Here is a 21485-nt window from a genome sequence, read left to right as displayed (position 1 = left end):
TTCCCTCCCTCCCTCCCTCCCTCCCTCCCTCCCTCCGAAAATTCTATGACTCCTTAGTGGTAAATGATGGGAATTTTTATACTTGGTACATGTGTACATGTAAGTTAATCAAAGTAATCAATGTAAGTTAACATCACGATGCAATTATTATGTTAATGTGGAGCTCATTTGCATAATTAAAGAAGAAATTTACATTTACATGTCAAGCCCATATTTCATGGAGGTATGAGATCTCGGAACTCTTGTTAAAGGATGCAGCAAAGGTTTATCAGAGTAATGCTATCAAACATGTAATAGAAATTATCTATTAGTTGTCAGAGTGTGACCTACATTTGTATATATACATGATGTTTATTAGGACCGTATTTGATTCTAATCTGTTATTTTTAAAAAGCAGGTTAGGCTGATTTAGCCTTAGCATTGTATATCTCCTCAATTTGTAATCTTCAAATTACTTTATGTTTTCAATCAGTATCAGTATCACTCATTCTGTTAAGCTTGCTCAAATCTGCCATTAATTCTAATGAATATCGATGCTGTTACTCACTTTGAATAATTCTTGATACTAATGCTTACCTTCTTCCATTGTCATTTGACTTGTGGATGTTGCCAGGGTAGAAATCTCCTGCTCAGGATGTGTCTTGAATTGTCCAGGTGTGGTGTAGACTGATGATTCATACATTGGTGTCAGCTCTTTTTGTCCTAAACAAACATTTTGTGATATTTTAAAATTGTATTCAATAAAATTAGTGACTAATGCATTGCAACATAATGCACTACATGGTGTTTATAGAAAAAGCAATATTTCTTATAAAGACCACAGGTAGACAAATAATTTATTATTATTCTTATGAAAGGTTATAGCACAAAGTGACAGTTGTTTACAGTTAGTTGTCTTGGGAAACCCTGAATTAACTAACACGTAGACGATTCTTACAGTACTGTATGAAAATAGGTATAAACTAGAAAGGCCAATATTTGCTTTGGAGCAAATACAGCGATGGGTTCACCACATTTTACGACATGGCAGGGAAAGAATGAGAAACACAAGGGAAAACAATGATTTACATTGATATAACTATAATATGAAGTAAAATACAACTAAAACAACAGTTGGATAGCCATTCCCTACTTTATTGGTTAGGATTTTTAATTGCATAATGCAAACTGTTGATTTTCAAAAAAAAAAAAAAACGTCCATGCCCCGCATTCCAATGCTGGAGCAGGAAAGCTTGAAATACCTACCAAAACACTTGAATACATATATGTATACATACTGTCAGTATGGAAATGCTCTGTGCAGGTGTTAATCAAGTTAAATCCCAACAGCCAATCAGTAAGAAATGCTCTGTGCAGGTGGAAATGCTCTGTGCAGGTGTTAATCAAGTTAAATCCCCAACAGCCAATCAGCAAGAAGTATAGAGGAAAGCTGCATGCCTATTGGTTGATGCCCTGCATTCCATTGTGATGACTCATGCCCAAACGTGGTAAACAAGGCACACTAACACAGTAATACATTTGCTATAACACAGCCAAAAAACTCAAATAAAACCATTCTAAAAGCCTGTATCACAATAATTTAAAAAACGCCTAGGGCTATTTGCCCACTGTACCTCCATACCAAATTTCAGGACCTTGGGCCCTAAAATGAAGAAGCTGAATCCATTTAAAAAATGGCAGGAGAAGGAGGAGAAGAAGAAGAAACATCAGAAAAAGCAATATGGGTTCACCACCACTTCGTGGTGTGGTGAAACCATAACTACATTCATATAATCTAGGAAGTACAACTGTATAGTGTGAAGGCCATATTGATATGCCTTGCTATAATGATAAAATCACAATACAAATTTTGCAACAATCTGTTAAATGGCTTATGAGATATTTGGAAAAATACCTGTGGAATGAGCAGTTTCTACTTTCAACACTCTGAATCCTTTTTTGGTTGGATCAGTCAGTGAGAGATGTTTCAGACCAGCCTCAAAGTCTTCTGGATCGATGGTTACGGTGAGGTCATCAGGGCTGACACCACTTGCACGGAGTTCTTCAGACACAAACAGCTTTTGGAGCACCTGGTGTACTTTTTGCTGTTCATACATCTCCCACAGTTCAATCAAACTATCCATGTCATCACAGGAGAAAACCAAGATAACACTCCCCTCTTCCGTGCCCTGAAGTCTAGTCTTTGGGTTGTTCAAAACCATTGTAGGGACATATGTTTGCTCTATTGTCTTGAAGTGCGGACGCTTTGATTCCTTTAGGTCAACATGGATACGTATCTCTGCACCACCTAAAGGATAGAATAGAATTATGTTGATTCTTCTTTGTACACAGTCATGCATGTCAAATCTATGATCATATAGAATAGAGACATGTTCCTTTATGCCGTTTTTCAAGATTGATAAAAAATGTGGCATTTAATACATAATGATTTAGCATACAATGACAATGTGCAAATGTACACAACACATGTATAGCAAATTTACATGAAACTTACCCATTTCTGTGGCTTCACTAATCTTGCCATTAGTATTTTTAGCAAGAACACGAAAGCGGTATGTGCTTCCAACGTGAAGTCCATCTTGAAGTTTGCACATGCAATCATCCTCTGTTGTTGCACAAGACTTCCATGACCCCCACTCGCTCTGTGTGTCATTGAGACATAGGCTTTTCTCAATGATGTAGGAGATTTTACCACAGTCAGTACTTTCAGGCCCCATCCATCTTAAAGTCACACAGTTGGGCACTTCGTTGCAGTTGCAACTTTGAACCTGAAGTCTGCGGGGAGGGAATGGCTGTCCTGTGAAAAAAATGCATGTTGTTTTAAATTTCCAAGACTTACAGAATAGGATCATTGTGATATTCAGCTGAGGATGGTAAAGCAGTTTCATCATTGTCCATTACAATGTAGCAGGTGCAGATTGATGAGGCTTCGATTCAGAATGTGGTTCTCAAAAATATGGAATTTTTGACTTTACATCCCATTAAAAAAGACATCCTTAGACAAAGCTACCACTAAGTACCATACTCAGATTCACTCAACTTTAATTCCCATTAATTTGTGTACAGGCTTTTAACATCCGCCATGTTGGATTACAGTGAATGTCTGTTAAACATGCCAACATGCTACATGTACTACTCAAATCACTTTACCCAACAACACCTGGTCATCAAGATTATTATCATAATTATTATGGCTAATATGCCGTCAATTAAACTAAGTAAGAAAGAATCCTACCTGGTAATTTGGCCACCACCCTTCGAAGTACTGTTGGATTGCTGTACACATACTGATCATCAATCTCATACACTGCTTTTACACGGAAATCATATACTTTGTAGCTCTCGGTGTCGATATACTGTTGTGGTTGGCTGGTTTTATCTATGAAAGGTAGTTCCATATGTGTAGACTTCCAGCTAATATTTTTTGATAGAGACTGTTCTACCAAGTAGCCCACAAGTGTTTCTGAATCATCAACTTTTTCCCATTTAAGTCGAATATGGTGATGGTTGGTTTCTACAGCCTCTAGTTTTTTAGGTGCCTTTAGCCCCTCTACTTTCAAAATAGTATGTTTCTTTCTTTTAGTTACTTCACGAATAAGATCAAATTGTAATGTCTTGTATAGAATATTCATCAATTGGTGTGTTTTACATTTTCCATCACTGGAGAGTTGTCGCAAAAGCTCAGTTGCTTTATCCTTCTCTGCAACATTTGAAATCTTTTCCAAGTCTTCTTTTTCCAGAATTTTCTCTTGATACAGGTAACCAAGAAGTGCTGTATCTACTTTAAGCCTTTCCGTGAGGATAACATAATTTTCACGAATAAAGGCTTCAATGTCATCCTCAGGATCAAGTTCTGGAAACAAACAAAGAACACATTCTCAGTAATAGACATTAATGTTGCCACTTACCCATTTTAAAGCAAAATAGCCTTAGGCCACACCAATTTTATTTCTTGGTTAACGGATTTTTCTAGTAAAATAATGGAGCGGGCTGGCAAAAAAAAATAAAAATAAAAGCAGGCCTAGGTATCTTATTATGGCCCAAAAGGGTACCATAGGAGCCATGAACTCAACAAACCAGGCTGGTTCAAAATTTAAACAATGAATTTTGAACTTTTAATGATACCACTGCATTGAAAGATGGAATAACTGTAACAATTAGGAAGAAAGGGACTGTTTTTAACTGTTCAGGGCAAAATATGAGCATTTTGCAGTTGATTCTGAATTTTTATTTTTTTTTGCAAATCAGAAAAAAATGAAGAGGCCTTGCGCAACAAAATTATTCTCCCATTACGCTAATAAGTTGCCGAAAAGATGAAATAGTGAGTAGTTGAAAGTTATCGAAAATGACTAGTATCTAGATGAAAAAATTTCAATTATTTGTATTTTCAGTTTTGGCGCAAAAATTTTACATAATATCACTTTAAACAATAATTATTGTATGATTTGGGACTTTTTCACTGTTTCAGCTCACAATTTACAGTATAGTGGGGGGGGGGCATAAGAATGGCAGGCAGAGCAAGATCCAATAGGCTTACTGCTTTCCTCTTCTCTGCTTGCTGATTGGCTGTTGGGATTTTTCAGGTTAACTGCATTAACACCTGCGGCAAGAGCTATACCATATAATTTGACAGTCACTGCATTCAAGTGTTTTGGTCTAGGTATGGCAAATTTTCCTCCAGCATTGGAATGCGGGGCATAAATGCCTTTTATCTGCATGAAAAATGGAGATATTGTTTTTGGCATTTCTGTCTGTGTCTGTCTGTCTGTGTGTTTGTGTTTCCGGATATTTGTGGCAGATATAAATTTTAAACCTTTGTATGGATTGTAATGATATTTGGTAAGGTATGAGGGTAGGTGTTGGGTAGGTAAAGGTCTAGGTCGATTTTGGGCCTCCTGGTGGCTGACCTTGTTACTGCAGCAGAAGTTACGATTTTGTATCTTTTGTCCTGGACATGCTATGGTCTTGATTTTTTAATGATTGATAGCTTTTCCAGCCAGTAATAAGTGGTGTGGATTTGGTCCCCCTAGCAGCTTGTACTGGAACTGCAGGGGGGTTCTTGCAAAAACTTTCAGAGCAGAGTAATTCACAAACTTTAAGGAACAATGTATTTTAATGGTTTTTGTTATGTTGGCAGACAGAGATCAACATTTTTTGATGCCAATTATGCAAATGATGACTTCATTGGCATAATTAATGAGGAAATTCTGTAATTCCAGTGTCTTACATCATGGGACTTTGATACATAAAAGCTTATAATCTATGGCAGGTGGAATATCACCTGGCCAGATACCAATTAAGCAAATGCTACCTAATTTGCATATTGAATCTGATAATTCTATGACTCCTTAGTGGTACATGTAAATAATGGGAATTTCATACTTGAGACATGTGTAAGTTCATCAAAGTTAACATCACAATGCATTTATTATGTAATGTAGACGTCATTTGCATAATTATTGAAGAAATTGACATTTACATGTCAAGCCCATATTTCCTGAGCTGGAGCCATGACATCTCCGAACTCTAACTTGTTTTCTTGTGTGTGACGTGTGTGTGTGTTTGTGTTTGTGTTTCCGCACATTTGTAGTCAGCATAACTTCAAAACGCCTTTATGGATTGTGATAATATTTGGTACGTTGGTAGGTCTTAGGAAGACGAAGGACAAGGTAAAATGTTGGCCTCTTGGTGGCTGACCTTGGTACTACAGCAGAACTTCCAGTTTTTGTATCTTTTGTTCTGAACATGCTATGGTCTTGGTTTTTTGGTGAGAGCTTTTCTTGTCAAGAATAAGTGGTGTAAGTTTTGTCCCCCTAGCAGCTTGTTCTGGAACTGCAGGGGAGTTTCTGGTAAAAACTTTTAAAGTGGATAAGTCAAGAAAGGAACAACATAGTTTCATCATTTTTGGTGTATAGGTATCTTATTGAGAGATGTACATATAATTAAATGCAAATTATGCAAATGAAGGCTAAATTTGCATAATTAGGTATGATATTTAGATCTGTAATTACAGTGTCTTACGTGGTAGTACATGAAACATCAACAGATACCAATCATGCAAATAATGACCTAATTTGCATAATTTCGCGAATTGTGAATGGTAAATGATGGAAATTTTATACCTTGTGACATGTGTAAGCTATTATACAGTAACTCAAAGGTTAACATCACTAGTGTCATTTGCATAACTAATATCACATTTTGGACAGGGGTTTTTGTGCGGGAGGGGGACAATCACATTTCTTGGTACGGGGGATTTTGTGAACCATATGCTGCATTTGCTCCAAAGCAAACGTCAGCCTTTTAGTTTTATTTCATATTTAGGCCACACCAATTCAATTTATTGGTTAATGGATTAGCAAAATGCTTAATAATATATTTTGCCTTGAACAGTCCTTTTCTTTCTAGTTGTTACATTCCATCTTTCAATGCAGTGGTATCATTAAAAGTTCAAAATTCAAAACACCAGGCTGGTCCAAAATTTTCGACCAGCCTGGTGTGTTGACTTCATGGCTCCTATCGTACCATTTTGGGCCATAATAGGATGCCTAGGCCTGTTTTTATTTTTTCATTTTTTTCGCCTGCCCGCTCCATCATTTTTCTAGAAAAATCCATGAATCAAGAAATTAAATTCGTGTGACCTTACTGAACACTAAACATGACTTTATACCTTTATGTCCTTCCGCCACATCTCGTTGCTTCTGTGGACTTGGAGCAGCTGCTGTTAAGAAGGAAATATAATTATAGGCAATATTTTGCGTACTAGGTAATAATGTCAATTTCAGACTTGTGTTTAATTTGCCACTAACAAAACAAAACAATGCTCTTACTACTGATAATATAAGGTAGGGTTGGGTTGGGTTGGGCAAGGTGGTGATTACTAATAGGCAGACCACTTTATTTTGTTACCTTTGCCCTGACCTTTGCCAAGAAGGTTATGTTTTGGGGAGCATGTGTCTCTGTGTGTGAACACAATAAATTAGAATATCTAGGTGGACTGTCTAGACATTTGGTTTGTCAATGCTAGGTGCTAGCCGCAACTTCAAACGGCTGGTAGTGCTCTGTATAAGATGGACTAGCGAACTACATCATGTAAGATGTCACTCTTAAGACATACCATGCATGATATAATCACGGGGGTCGGCCCTATGTTACAACAGCCCTATGTTTAACATGACAGCCCTATGTTACGACAGCCCTATGTTATGTAACGCAGGAGCAGGGAATAGAAGCTCGGAAAAACTCAGATGGTGATTCTCGGCCGCTTCTCGGCCGCCAGCCGGGATCGACAGGGCGTGCCACGTGACACTCCCAACAATCCGTCCAGAACCAGCGTCGCAGACCGCCAGACCAAAAGCTCCAAGAGCTATATATTTTGGTCAAGAATTCTTTTTCATTTCGAAATTTGAAAAAAATCTCGGATTTCGGATCTCGGTTAACATAAAATCGCGAGATGTTTTCATTGTTAATTATTAAATACAAAATTCTCGACATTTTTGGATACGTAGTATGAAAATCTTGAAAGCATGATCTTTGATTCCGTCATCACGCTAAATTAAGGTCTCAGAACGGAGTTTCTTTTACGATTTTGGTATCCAATGGACACCCCAGGCCCAATGGCTACAATTCCGCCCAGAAAATTAGGCCGGAAAATCTTATCATATAAGTGAACAGAGGTTTTCAGGTTTTTAGGTATCGTCTGTTGACGCTTCAATTCGCGTAAAAACCGTAGTGAAATTTAGATTTTGGTGTCGAAAAATATCGTTTTTGACACTTCTCAATGGAGCTGCCTCTGTAAAAATGAAAGCGTCCCCGATGGAGAAACGCCCGTTTAGATACCTGTTTGGGGTGACTGACCGTTGCTTAAGGCTATTGACAGGACCATCCTGTCAATAGTGGAAAATTTTGCACTATTGACAGGATCATCCTGTCAATAACAGAAAAAACATACTGTTGACAGGACCATCCTGTCAATAGTGGGAAATTTTGCACTATTGACAGGATCATCCTGTCAATAACAGAAAAAACATACTGTTGACAGGACAATCCTGTCGATAGTGGAAAATTTTCCGTTATTGATAGGACTTTTCCTGTCAATAACGGATTTTATTTTGCTGTTGACAGGACCATCCTATCAATAATAGAAAAGTTTCCACTATTGACAGGATGGTCCTGTCAACAGTATAATTTTCTGTTATTGACAGGACCATCCTGTCAATAACGGATTTTATTTTGCTGTTGACAGGACCATCCTATCAATAATAGAAAAGTTTCCACTATTGACAGGATGGTCCTGTCAACAGTATAATTTTCTGTTATTGACAGGATGATCCTGTCAATAGTGCAAAATTTTCTGCTATTGACAGGATGGTCCTGTCAATAGTGCAAATTTTCTGGATAGACACTTTCCTGACCGTTTGGGACGGCTGCCCGTCCCTGGTGGTAAACGGGGATATTGGACGTCTTGAAAAAGGCCAAAAACGGTCCAGGACGCCTCAAACACCTTGTACATCACCGTTCGAAACGTTCGTTTAAACGGCCGTCCGTGCGTTTCTGACGGCATTCTGGCGGCGTATCCGAAGAGCTCTCGGGCGGGCTCCCTGATGGGCTCCCGATACGCTGCGTGACGGGCCTTTGGGCTGTTGTGACAAATGTAAGGTAAACCCGCCAAAGTGTTGATTTCAAACTTGTTTTATCTCACATAGTTTGTTGTTTTATACATTGTCAAGAGATCCTTCGGGAGTGTTCAGGTAACCCCGCCATAGTGTTGAAATATTACGGTAACCATAAAACGATCCTACAAGAAAAGTTTTTTTTTCAGTGACAATATATCACATGAAAATTTTCTCCGAGATCATTACACTCAATAAATTTACAATTTATCATTTGGTGTCTGAACATAGCCATTATTGCACTGAAAAAAGGGGGCGTCAAAACATAGGGCTGTCGTAACATAGGGCTGTCGTAACATAGGGCTGTCGTAACATAGGGCTGTCATAACATAGGGCTGTCGTAACATAGGGTATGAACCATGACAGGTTTATTGAATGTCTTGAATGTTCCCTCTTATAATGCTTGACGTGATTAGATGATAATTTTGCAAATCAGGATCTAATTGGCATAATTAATGAGGAAATTCTATCAACCTGCTGCATTTATGATAGGACTATTCATGATAGGATTATTCAAATGTATAACATTATTATGTAATTGGGGAAACAGACATGCAAACACCAGTAGATAATTGATAAATGTAAATAAACACCTAATTTCCATAATTAATGAAAATGCTATAATAATTCCATAGTGACTGCCTGGAATTTCATACTTGTGGCATTTCGAAGTGAAGTGAACTCAGAGTTCTATGAAAGATTTTGATATGTGCTTTTGATTTTTACATTTCTTCATCTCTCTAGTCTAACCATACGAAATGAGAAACTCTTATCGGAACCATTGAAAGCAGACTTTGAACGTTTTTGAATATTAGTCATTTTTAAAGGGCCATTTGTCACACAATCTGCATTTGTTTGGATTGGTTTTGATTTTTCTGAATAGAGGAACATCTATTCCTTAAGAAACAATCGTCGTTTAATTGGGATCTAAATATTGTGAATCGTGGGAAGAGGCTAATTATGGGGTATTTTAGCTTCCGAAAAATAATAAATCAAGCAATTTCGCTACCATAATGCAAAAGCTATTGACTGGAATATTGTCTTTCTGAATCAGAATGTATGCAGGGGCATGGTGACTGCTAAAATAAATGCAAAGGAAGTGATATGGGCTCTGCATGGGGGTTTTGAGTATACTTAAAATAGGTTTGACTGATTTATGATGTGAATAATGCTAACTGTCTCACTTTACATTTAGTGGATTATTACTAACTTGCAGTTTGTGTATAGAAAAATAGCTACGAATAACTTGGGCTCTGCATGGGGGTTAATGTGACACCTTTCACATATTTTTGCTTGTGTGTAAATTAAGTGTGTAATTTTTTTACATTACTAGTATACTAATTTTATTTATACGTGTGTATACAATTTGACACACACATAAAACACAAGTAGCACACCAGAACAAGTTTTACTGCTGAATCAGAAGTCTTTAGGGACATGATGACTGAAACTAGAGTTCCTCATCTCCCACTTTCGCCATAAAATATTAACCTAATGACTGGCGAATTATAAGTATTTGTCTTTCTAGCATTTTCTCATGAATTATGCAAATGAGATCCACATTAGTTATGTTTGATGTTATTTCAACTTCAATAAACTTATAAATGCCACAAGTATGAACAAGAAGCTTGAAAGTACCAGGCTGAGCATAAACTACTAGCACTAACATTTTCATTAATTGTGCAATTAAGTCTTCGTTTTTATAATTGATGTATGGCAATGTTCCTCTTGTTCTTACATACATGTTACAAGTTTGAATAATTCTATCATGGAAGGTGGCAGGTTTATAGATTAATAATGCAAATCAGATCCTGATTTGCATAAATGTCATAAAATCATGTCAAGCGTCATTAAATCTACCCACACACCAAAAATGACGACGACGTGTCATTGACATACTAATATTAGTTATCCTAATATTCTTTTAACAAACGCTCCTGCAGTTAAAAAAATCTGCTGCATAATAGGACCTAAAGCCTCACTTTTTCAGAGGAGCCATTTACCACCCAAAATTCCTGATCCTGGACACGCACAGACACACATACACGAACGTCACTGAAAATATAACATTCTTGGCGAGGGCGATAAATGCAAAGAAAGTGATATAGAGACTGCATGCATGGGGTTTTTGAAATACTTTTAGAATTGGACTTTGCATCTGAATGGTACTAACTACCACGCCCGCCATTAGCTGTTATCGTAAACCCTATACACAAGCGTTACTTACTTGTAGTCTGTATGTAGACAAAGGGGTTCACAATACCTTTGGATTCGGCATAGGAGTTAGCATATATGTACATATGGAGTATATCGATGAGCGTAATATTGTGCAAACACCAAAATACGCAAGAAATGATCAAGTTGTAACTGGACAGGTATAGTGCATGGCCCCTACATGTACTTAGCCCCACAGTCACTTGGGGTAGAATCCTTGATATCATGGGACCCTCCCGAGTTAAAGGCTGGGCAACTGGACGGTCAATGTCAGACAAATTGAAGACCTATCTGATTACATTTCAACCAGGGAGCTAGGTCGGGCCAGAAAGCTGATGTTGTACAAGTGGCTCTAGTATCTGGAGATGCCAGGCCGATGGGAAGCTGTATAGGCCGTTGTAGTGGCATACAGGCAAGCAGCTTACAAGCCATTTTGCTGGACTGTCGGCATCAGAGACAGCAGGAAAACACAGAATGTGTGGCCACTGACATAACAGGTGATATAAAAGGAAGGCGAGTGGCAGGCACTGTAAAAGACAGTCTATACTTAGTCTAGCATTCACTATAGTCACCCGGTTATAGTGAAAGACACCGATCGATTATAATCTCATGCGAAATAGCAAATCATTAATTTAAAAGCTGAATGAAACCAGAAGTGATTTTCGACAGGTTAAAACGAATAGATAATTCCCATGGCCATAGCACGCGACTCGCGACAGGGGGTGGCCTAAGACTGCCTAAACCGAGGACAACTGCAATGAAAAGAACATTCGCTTACAGGTGTATAAAATCACACAACGTTCTTCCACCACACGCCAGATCAACCACACAACCACAAGTTCAAAAACATCATAAATGATATGTTGACATACAACATAGATACAAACAAACTTTTAAAGCACTGGTGGTAAAGTACTTGCGCAAGAAATAAGCTGTATATTGTATCATTGACCTCTGACCTCTCCAAAAAGCAATTTTGTGTGGTGTAACTTGTAATCGTACATAATTGTTCATTGTTTATTATGAATGCAAGTGTTATGTTACGTGCCTTACTATGTTATTGTACTCTGTGTTTTATGAAACCAGGAAGAATAGATTGGATGTTTTTATCTAATCTAATTGATATCCAATAAAACTTCAGCTTCAACTAAAGCTCAAAGTTATTTACAATTACATACAGGAATTGGAGACCACCCTAGGGCTGGCACACAGACATGTGTAAATTGATTTTTGTATTTTGTTGGAGTTTTGTTTCATAATGTGTCCATGATATGACAGATTATACCCAATTCTCAAGTTGTTACAATGCATGACCAGCATTTGTTACCAATTACGGTAGTAGCAAAACTAAAAGTAAACTGTCATTTTTATCATTATTCATTTCCACAGTTTTCAAAAGTACAGCTACATACAATTATCTCAGGATTGGATCTTTGCCTCAGGATTGGATCTTTGCCTTGACCTTGTTATGGTCTTGTTTCTAGATAATGCCGCTACATGCTCTGTATCCATTTAGCCAGGGTATCACATGGTATCACATTTTGAAGGCCTGATAACTCCAAAGTCCACAAAACATAGCATTTTTATTGAGTACAACATAGTAGATATATGAAGTTATTTAGTAATTTATCTAGTTAAGGACATATTAGAGAGCCCAAGCACATGTATTTTAATCTAGAAGATTGCATGATAAATGCCAGTACAAATATCCATTGAAGAAAGCTAGATATCTAATATCTAGCTATGACTGTGGGTTTAGAAGAGCTATCAGTGCAAGACGGGTGGAAACGCGTTGGGCAGAAACTTGTTATGGTGTGCTACTTGTGTTTTCTGTGTGTGTGTGTCAAAATAATATAAGAATTACACACTTATAAAGAAACAAGATATGAAACAAAATATGCGAAAGGTGTTCCATTAATCCCCATGCAGAGCCCAAATTATTCTTAACTATTTTTTCTATACACAAACTGCAAGTTAGTAATATAATCCACTAATGTAAAGTGGGACAGTTAGCATTATTCACATGATAAGTTAGCTAAACCTATTTTAAGTATACTCAAAACCCCCATGCAGAGCCCATATCACTTCCTTTGCATTTATTTTAGCAGTCACCATGCCCCTGCATACATTCTGATTCAGAAAGACAATATTCCAGTCAATAGCTTTTGCATTATGGTAGCGAAATTGCTTGATTTACTGTTTTTCAGAAGCTAATATACCCCATAATTAGCCTCTTCCCACGACTCACAATATTTAGATCCCAATTAAACGACGATTGTTTCTTAAGGAATAGATGTTCCTCTATTCAGAAAAATCAAAACCAATCCAAACAAATGCAGATTGTGTGACAAATGATCCTTTAAAGATGACTAATATTAAAAAAAGTTCAAAGTCTGCTTTCAATGGTTCTGATAACCCCCAAGCATACCCTTTAAAGTTCAATGCCAGAGTTTCTCATTTCGTATGGTTAGACTAGAGAGATGAAGAAATGTAAAAATCAAAAGCACATATCAAAATCTTTCATAGAACTCTGGAGAGAGCGATCTGAATTTCGTGAATTTCCAGGCAAAAATTCTCCAATTATTGAGGGTCTCCATGGGGGGTTCCAGAACTCCATAACAAAAAAGAGCTGGAGGGTTTTAATCATATGGCCGGTGATAGTTACCCATACCTATCCTATATACAAAATATGAGCGGATTTTGCCGACCCCCATCTTCCGACCTCCCAATCGATTTTGCCTGGTTTTCTCATGCAATGACATATTTTACTTGAGAACCTCATTTGCATATCATTTATGAGGAAATGCTAGAATAGCCTGGGTTGTTTGGGTGGAAAATATGATCAACATGATTAATGGAAATGAGGACCTAATTTTGCATATTAATCAACATTTATAATTCAGTCTTAAAGGCTAATATGTAACAAAAGCATGAGCTCGTGGAACTCTAGTTTCACTTAAATCAAAAAACTTAAGAGTCTTTTTTGTGCAGTGTGTTCAGTTTTGGGGCATCTAGATGATATCATCCATAAAATCTAGTCAGTAAATCTAATGTACACAGAGGAATTGCCTTCAATGTTAAACATGGTGCTATCTATGTCACAATTAATGTTAAAATTACATTTAATTATCAATATTTACCATCATCTGGACTCATCATGTCCCTAACACCACCACCTCTTGTAGACTTTGACTTGAATGTGTTCTTCTTTTTCTTAGTAAACATGGTGGATCTAGTTGGTTCTGAAAAGAATGAAAAAGTTCTAAGACTTTGTTTGTTGCAACACTTTGAAAATATGCTTGTCCATTTAGGAAACAGATTGTTTTTACAAATGTATTTAGATTGAAAAAACCTTCATGACTGAGGAGGAACATTAATGCAGAAACTCATATTTATGTGTGAACAATGTATTTATTTTACAAAATGTCATTGTACTAATTGAAGTGTTATAATTTTGCAAAAACCATAAAATTTATGTTTTTTCAAAATCATAACTTCAATACGTATTTTGTAAGTATACCTTAGGCCACACCAATTGGTTGGTTCTCGGATTTGCCTCTGAAACAACTCAAAAATGCTCATATTTTTGCCCCAAAAGTTGAGGAAATTTAAGTCCAGGTTTTCTTCCTAGTTGTTACAGTTTTCCCATCTATCAATGCAGTGGTTTGAAAGTTCAAAATTCATTGCTTGAATATCAACCCAGCTTTTTGTGTTGACTTCAGGCCACACCAATTCAATTTGTTGCTTCTCGGATTCGCCCTGTCCATATTTTTCTGATTTGCAAAAAAAAAAAAAAATTGGGGGTTCTGAATTAGCTGCAAAATGCTCAATGAAATTTTTTTGGCCCCAACAGTTGAAAAAAAGTCCTTTTCTTCCTAGTTCTTAAGTTTTTCAATCATGTAGTAAAGCAAATTTGTTTCATTAAAAGTTTAAAATCTATTGTTTTAATTATAAACCAGCCCAGTATGTTCACTTCATGGCTCATATTGTAACATTTCCGGCTATCATGTGGTGCCTTGGCCTGTTTTTTTTAAATTTTTTTTCGCCCTGTCGCTCCTGATTTTTTATGAAAAAATCCGAGAAACAACAAATTGAATTGATGTGGCCTCATGGCTCCTATGTACTGTATTTAGGGCTATAATAGGATGCCTAGACCTGCTTTTATTTTTTTTCGCCCCGTCGCTTCATATTTTCTCTGAAAAAATCTGAGAGCCAACAAATTAAATTGGTGTGGCCTTATTACAGAATTGTTTACAGTCAAACACTGTGAAACCTCCCATTTGCATCCTTTGCCTTTGGCAAGATAAACCCACCACATTACCTTAGGTAAATACATTCACTGTAGTTTTAGATTTCAAGCATGTTACTTTTCACCTTAAAGATTTAATCTTCATTACATTCATGGCCCTCAATGTGTCACATATTTCATACTCTAATAATTTACTTGCAAACAGCACAAAGGCAACAGATTTAGCTTCATGGACAAAGTGCACCTGTGCTCGAGAACAGCCCTTGATTTGAGGTTTTGATGGCCTAATTGATTCTCTCACCATAAACACATGATGGAAGTTGATTCATAAATTGATCCAGAAATCTATAGCTATGAAAATACTTTTTCTTACCTCATTAAGATTATCTCTTCAATAAAACAAGTCTACAGGTCAGTCTTTAGGAGCAGGAAATCTTCCCGCTGTACTCACGGCAGCCATGTAGGTACATGTACACACTGCGTGGAGTCACCTTACCTGATTACTTATATCCATCCGCAACAGATTTTAGATACTCTAATTCATTACTTTGGTCCTTTCATAGTAAACACATGATCAAGAAACTCATGAAATATATTTTCTTACTTCATTAATATCTGAAGATATCTCCTCAAGAAAACAAGGTCAGTCTTTCGGAGCAGGAAATCTTCATGCTGCACTCACGGCAGCCATGTTAGGTATGCACTTTGTGACACCGCTTCACTTCCCATATCCATCCGCAACTGTACCACACCTTTTCAGGTAATAAGTAGTTCCCACAATTATGTAGAACAGTAGGCTGAATGTCAAAAAGGCCAGGCAAACTTTCTTGTTTCATTTCTTCTTAGGTATGCCATCAATAATAGGGTAAACATTTTGTTTGAAAAAAACAGAGAAAAACTAAGTTGATATATGCTACGACTGAGGTCTTATTTGATTACCGTTAGTCTGTTGCGTGCTTTGTGCTGTGTCAGTGTTGACTTTGACTTGCATACCTTTGTGTTGAGCCTAATCAGGCATGTTAACTTTCATTTTCGCCAAAGATTGAACAGTCTGGGGGTAAATACAGGGTGGTCTTACCTGTTAATTCATAAATAAGCCTTTCTATAGCTTCTGAGTGTTAACAGATCTTAAAGGTTGAGGCTGAACTCTGTGATCAAGAAGAGAAATCAACAGTTAGGTTGGGTTACCTCACGCATTCATTAACCTTGGACACTGACACCACTGGTCCCTTTAGTACAAACAGTCCTTTGTTTTCAAAACAGTCCATTGTGACCATTGGCAAGTAGAACTGTAACACCAAGGTTTAACATTTGTGTCACTGGATGAGCTTCTGAAGTTTTACCAACTATTTGATACATGTAATGAAAGCTTTTGTTAAAATCAAGGTTAGTACAACTAGCTTTTTTCTGAATTACTGTGCACATTGTAGCCTTTTACATGTAGCAAATTTTGCTTAGGGAAATTTTGGGGTGCATTCATGCCTTTCCTGTTTTAAACTCACATTGTGTAGATTGACACTTCTGATCTGTCCAAGCTAGTGGAGTACACAGTTATCAAGATTGGACAGTAAGTACAAATGGTTTTAAAAAGCTGTCAACATTGGCAAAAGAGGCCAGGGAATTCTATTAAATAAATTTGATAGCAAAAAAAAAAAAGACAGTATGTATTTTTTAAAACTTATTCCTATCCATGGGGGTAATAGTATGATGATATAATTTTTTGGAGGCCATGATGATTTTCCATACAGGTTTTCCAGCTTCAGCTTGTACTTAAGGTGATTAAAAAATGGACCTGTATTCTATAAATAAGGCTCATGTAGCCTAATGGGATAAAGAACAAAACATTGTACAATTCTTGTTTTACAGCTGAGGAATACAAAGAATAAATTATAAGATGATCACCAGCATCCTTGATCAGGGTTTGGGGGTGATGACAGACCCGGCTCGTCTGCATGCTGAGTTGTGGGGCGACCATTTCTCCAAAGTCATATCCTGTTGGCTCCCACTCCTCATGTCTACCATTGTAGTTGGGCGGGATCTTCTAGGTACAGTATTATATATTTGCGTTGTGTCATGATCTTGTTGAAGGATAAGTCACTGTGACTGAATGATTATCGTATAATTGTGTATAGACAGATTTAAGATACTGTATTAGATAGATAGATTTATTAGATTTTGGCAAATAATTTTCAGAGGTGTACAGTTGTTATATGTATGTACAGTACATTATAATGTATTAATTGGGACAGTGATTTTTTTATGTGCAGGCTTACTTTGTTTCCCATTGTTTATTTCTTTCAGGATCCAGTATCCAGTGTTTCCCCTTGAGTCTTGTGAATGTGACAGTGCAGTCGGAGAATGAAACCTTTTGTAACATGACCAGCAGCAACGCATTTAGTGGTGTATCAGGTTATACCCGACAACTGTCTGAATTTGTAAACACTTACTGTGCAGGAGAGAATTCCTCAATGTTTAGCTATCATTTCTTTGCCATGATGTTGGTGGTTCAAGCAGGTGTTATGTATGCACCATTTTTGATTTGGAATGTAACTAAGGGTAGGGAGATCATAGCCATTGTGAGATTCATAACATATGACATGGAAGTGTTCTATGGCCGATTTAGGAAACCAAATACACAAGGCCAAGGTCAGGCTAATGGACAGAGGGTCGTGTATGGACAAGACGAGTTTGAAGAAGCAGAAAAGCAGTGGAGAGCAGACTGTACCATGTACATATGGTATGTTTTCAAGCAAGTAGTGTCCATAGTAATTTCAGTGTTATTCTTTGGATGCTACTGGTTCCAACCCATTTCTATATGTGGTATTCGTGATAAATTCTCATGTCCTGTGGAAGAGAAATTTTCTGTAACTTGCACAGTGCCTACAGCTACCGTACATAAATTTGTATGGGGAACAAACATGGTTCTGCTTGGGATGAATGTGTTGATTATATTGATTAATGTATTTGTACTTTATAAATGTGCTGAAGAGTACCCATTTGCTGAGATTGGGCCTGGGGCAGAACAAACCAATGATGGCCATGAAAATATGACTGAGGGCTCAGACAATAACACTGAAAATGTGGACCAAGCAGAGGCACAGCCACTTGCAGAGGCTCAGTGTCGTGTTTCTTGTGTGAAACGTTGGCCACATTTCAATGATAGTAGTTTGATGTATGCTTTTTTCAAAGCAAACATTGAATCTGTTGAGAAGTACCACCATGTGAAAAATCTTATCAAAGTGGCACCAAGGCGGCCTGTTACATAAGACCATATTATGATCATGAGAAATTAAAATGTCTCTTTAAAGAATAATTACAATGCCCAGTCAAGCTCTTTGATATACTTATGACAGGGGTCAGCAAGAACTGATCTCTATTTAGAGTAAGTTGTATTACTGACAAATGTTTTCAAGTTGATTTTGTATTTTCTTTTTAGGCCACAGCAAGTAAATTTTATGGATGACATCCAAGTGCGCATTAAATTTCGTCTGAAAAAAAAACAAGAAATTTTTTTGCCTTCTGACAGTGGTCAACATGCCGAAAATGGGCAAAGATGTCTGTTGCCATGCTGGAAGGTGGATGGCAGATAACTAGGAAGAGAGACAAGAAAAGGCTCTGATTTAATGTTTTGTTTCTTACTTTGATGCAGTGATATGTGATGCTGGCTGTGTATATGTGATGGTCCCACTGAATCAAAATCATTTGTACAATGACTGAGTCAAAATTTTACATTGTAGGAACCTTGTTTTTTTCGGCCCGCCTTGTTTTTTTTCGCCCGCTCGCATTAGATTTGGAGTCTGCGGAACATGTCATCCATAAAATTTACTTGCTGTGGCCTTATTATATATTATGTATTGCAAGCATAGGATAGTACTAGGGCTGATAGTACAGGTCCGGACCTGTACCTGTACCTGAACAATTTGACGCGGCAAAATACAGACACAACACAAAAGCAACAAAGGCCGCCAATATGGAGGGAAAGGAAAATGACTGACCTCTGACCTGATTTGAGTTTGTTGACCAATCACAACCCTGGATCAGCCACACTCTCGCGATGTCTCGTGAGACTGAGGATCTCAAATCAATCGACGGTGTTTACGTCTTTTCCAGTGCTAATTTTTCGTCTTTGTGGTAGGATTTACCTATCTTTAGTCATATACATGGTGTAAACTAGCTATTTCGGTATATACTCGTTACTTCATGATCCGGTATTTTGGACCTGTACCGAAACGATTTTTACGGTATTGGACCGGTACAGTGTACCGGTCCGCAGCCCTAGATAGTACACATGTATAGCAAATGAATACTAGTAGTCTAGCTGTAGGCTTGAATAACATTAACAGGTTGATATAAGCAATAAAAAAATGATGTGCTATATATATACAGTGGTTCAGTGTATGTTACAGCACACGCAATTGTAGCAAGAATCTGTCACTTTCTTTAGATGGACATACATAATGTATTATTCTATAATTTACTAATCTAAGAAATGAAGATTACTACTGTCACTTGAAGTAATGAAGATGCACACTATTCTATTATATTGTGCCATATCTCTCATGTTCAATAGAAAATTTCAAATGGTGCAATTCAACATCAAGTTTTTATTCAGTTTTTAATAGTAATACACAAGTTTAAAGCTTGTCTACATTCTCTGTTGCCATTTATTTTTAACAAGCTGGATGACAGACTTGAAAATTTACTGATGACATGCAGTGAATTTGGTATTTTATTATGTTATTAACTGTTTTCTATGTTTTAAAGATAAGACTCATAACGTTTCTTGCACAGCACAGTATGGGCAGTTTCTGAGTTAAGAAGATAAACTAGTCTTTCTTGTATGTTCATGCAGTCAGCTTGGGACATTTCACAGGGAATACATGTAGAAGGCAGACAGGATATACAGAACATAATGCAAATGTTTTTCTTTTAGTATTTTGGCATTGTGTTGCTTTGTAAAGAAGGCAGGAGGTATCCTGCTAGTGAAGTGTTACAATGTACAAAATGTAAGCTAAAACAGTGCACAAGGGAACGGCCAGATCAGAGTTTGAAGCAGGCAACCTCCAATAGGAAAAGGGAACACTGTTGTTTTTCTATACAGGAGAAATCACATATTCATTTTACTTGCAAATGGTTTCCAAAAGCACCAAAAGTTATTTCAAGTAAAAAGTCAGTGATGAGGTCACTGTATTTTCAATTGGAAAGTAAAAATAAATGAAAGGCATCTGAGTGATACATGTACCTACTTTGTGAGGATGCATACTCGTATACTGTGTGCTAGAAGACCTACGCAATATGGAAGGATGGAGGGAGAAATGGTTGAGGAAAAGGGTGGTGGGTTGAAAGCAGAAACAGTAGTGAGTGATTGATGTTTTCTCTATAGTTATTAACAGCATTTAATGCAATCAGGAAAGGGCAGAGTGACACGAGTTTGATGGTGGTACATTTCAGGGGATAGAGATAATTTAAAATGTCAGATGAGTCAGGAGTTAATTGACAAAAATGACCACTGTAGAACACGTTTACACATGGAGGGGGAGGGGAGAGTTTGGGTATGTCAGTGCAAAATGCTTGCCCACTCTCTTACTAGGAAGAGTCTTCATTCTATTGCAACTCACATATCAAATATCGTTTTCACTAGAAGTTTATCGTAAGCTCCTATTCATAATAGAAAATAGGGTTATAGTACATCCTTTAAAAAAACGTCAGAAACCTTAATGCGCTTCAGTACCAAGGACAGAAGCACTGCTATGTCTGCTAAGGTACAATGTATAGATTAAGGAGAAGTCGACATTAGGAGTACTAAAACTTGTCAACCTGGTAAAGCAAAAAGGCTGCGTGGTGTTGTACTGCTAGCTCCTAAAGAGCAAGGTGACATATAAGCAAGCAGAAGTCTAGGAAACGATGCCATTCTATGAAATGCAGAGCAATGAAACTGGAAGAAAACTCTGGAAAGGAGGAGTAGAAATGATGAAATGTATGTGTACTAGGTAAAATTGATACAGAATTGGCCTGTTACAGAATTCTGACACTTCTGTACCACCTGTAAAGTGAATAAAAGATAACCATCACGATAGTATCAAATCCCTCGTCACTTTGCTCTCTGCTCGGGATAAGATATGAGAGTTGTACTGGGGCCGCGAAAGGCCATTAGCGCCCAAACAGAGGCAAAATGACTGGGTCGTTGCGCGGGGATTCTTTTTTTTTTAAACTTGACATGCGTCTCCCCTACCGATTCCCCGGGATGCGCAATGGTTCGGTCCCCTTTATCCTACCCGCGACCACAGAGTGACACCAGATGGGGGGTGCGTGCTATCTTACCCTCCCTGCGCGCAAAGCAACTCGGGATA

The 21485-nt window shown here is 37.4% G+C and overlaps 1 protein-coding gene across 2 annotated transcripts in view; it reads right to left on the bottom strand.

Annotated features, from left to right (window-relative positions):
* LOC109474759 overlaps positions 1–15752 on the bottom strand; it is a 26089-nt gene extending 10337 nt beyond the window's left edge. The window contains exons 1-7 of one of the 2 annotated variants that reach the window (XM_019775120.1): positions 15740–15752; positions 14027–14128; positions 6671–6721; positions 3236–3853; positions 2495–2797; positions 1895–2287; positions 577–702 (exon numbers count right to left, since the gene is read on the bottom strand). In XM_019775120.1, the coding sequence (XP_019630679.1) occupies positions 577–702; positions 1895–2287; positions 2495–2797; positions 3236–3853; positions 6671–6721; positions 14027–14111 (1576 nt within the window). In that variant the 5' untranslated portion in view covers positions 14112–14128; positions 15740–15752. Of the gene's footprint in view, positions 1–576; positions 703–1894; positions 2288–2494; positions 2798–3235; positions 3854–6670; positions 6722–14026; positions 14129–15739 lie in introns of those variants that run through there. The other variant, XM_019775121.1, reaches the window with a different exon arrangement.
* Between the last annotated feature and the right edge of the window lie 5733 nt (positions 15753–21485).

Source organism: Branchiostoma belcheri, unplaced genomic scaffold (assembly GCF_001625305.1).
Source record: "Branchiostoma belcheri isolate BF01 breed outbred unplaced genomic scaffold, Haploidv18h27 scaffold315, whole genome shotgun sequence".
Taxonomy (NCBI): domain Eukaryota; kingdom Metazoa; phylum Chordata; class Leptocardii; order Amphioxiformes; family Branchiostomatidae; genus Branchiostoma; species Branchiostoma belcheri.
This window is presented reverse-complemented; position numbering and strand designations above follow the sequence as displayed.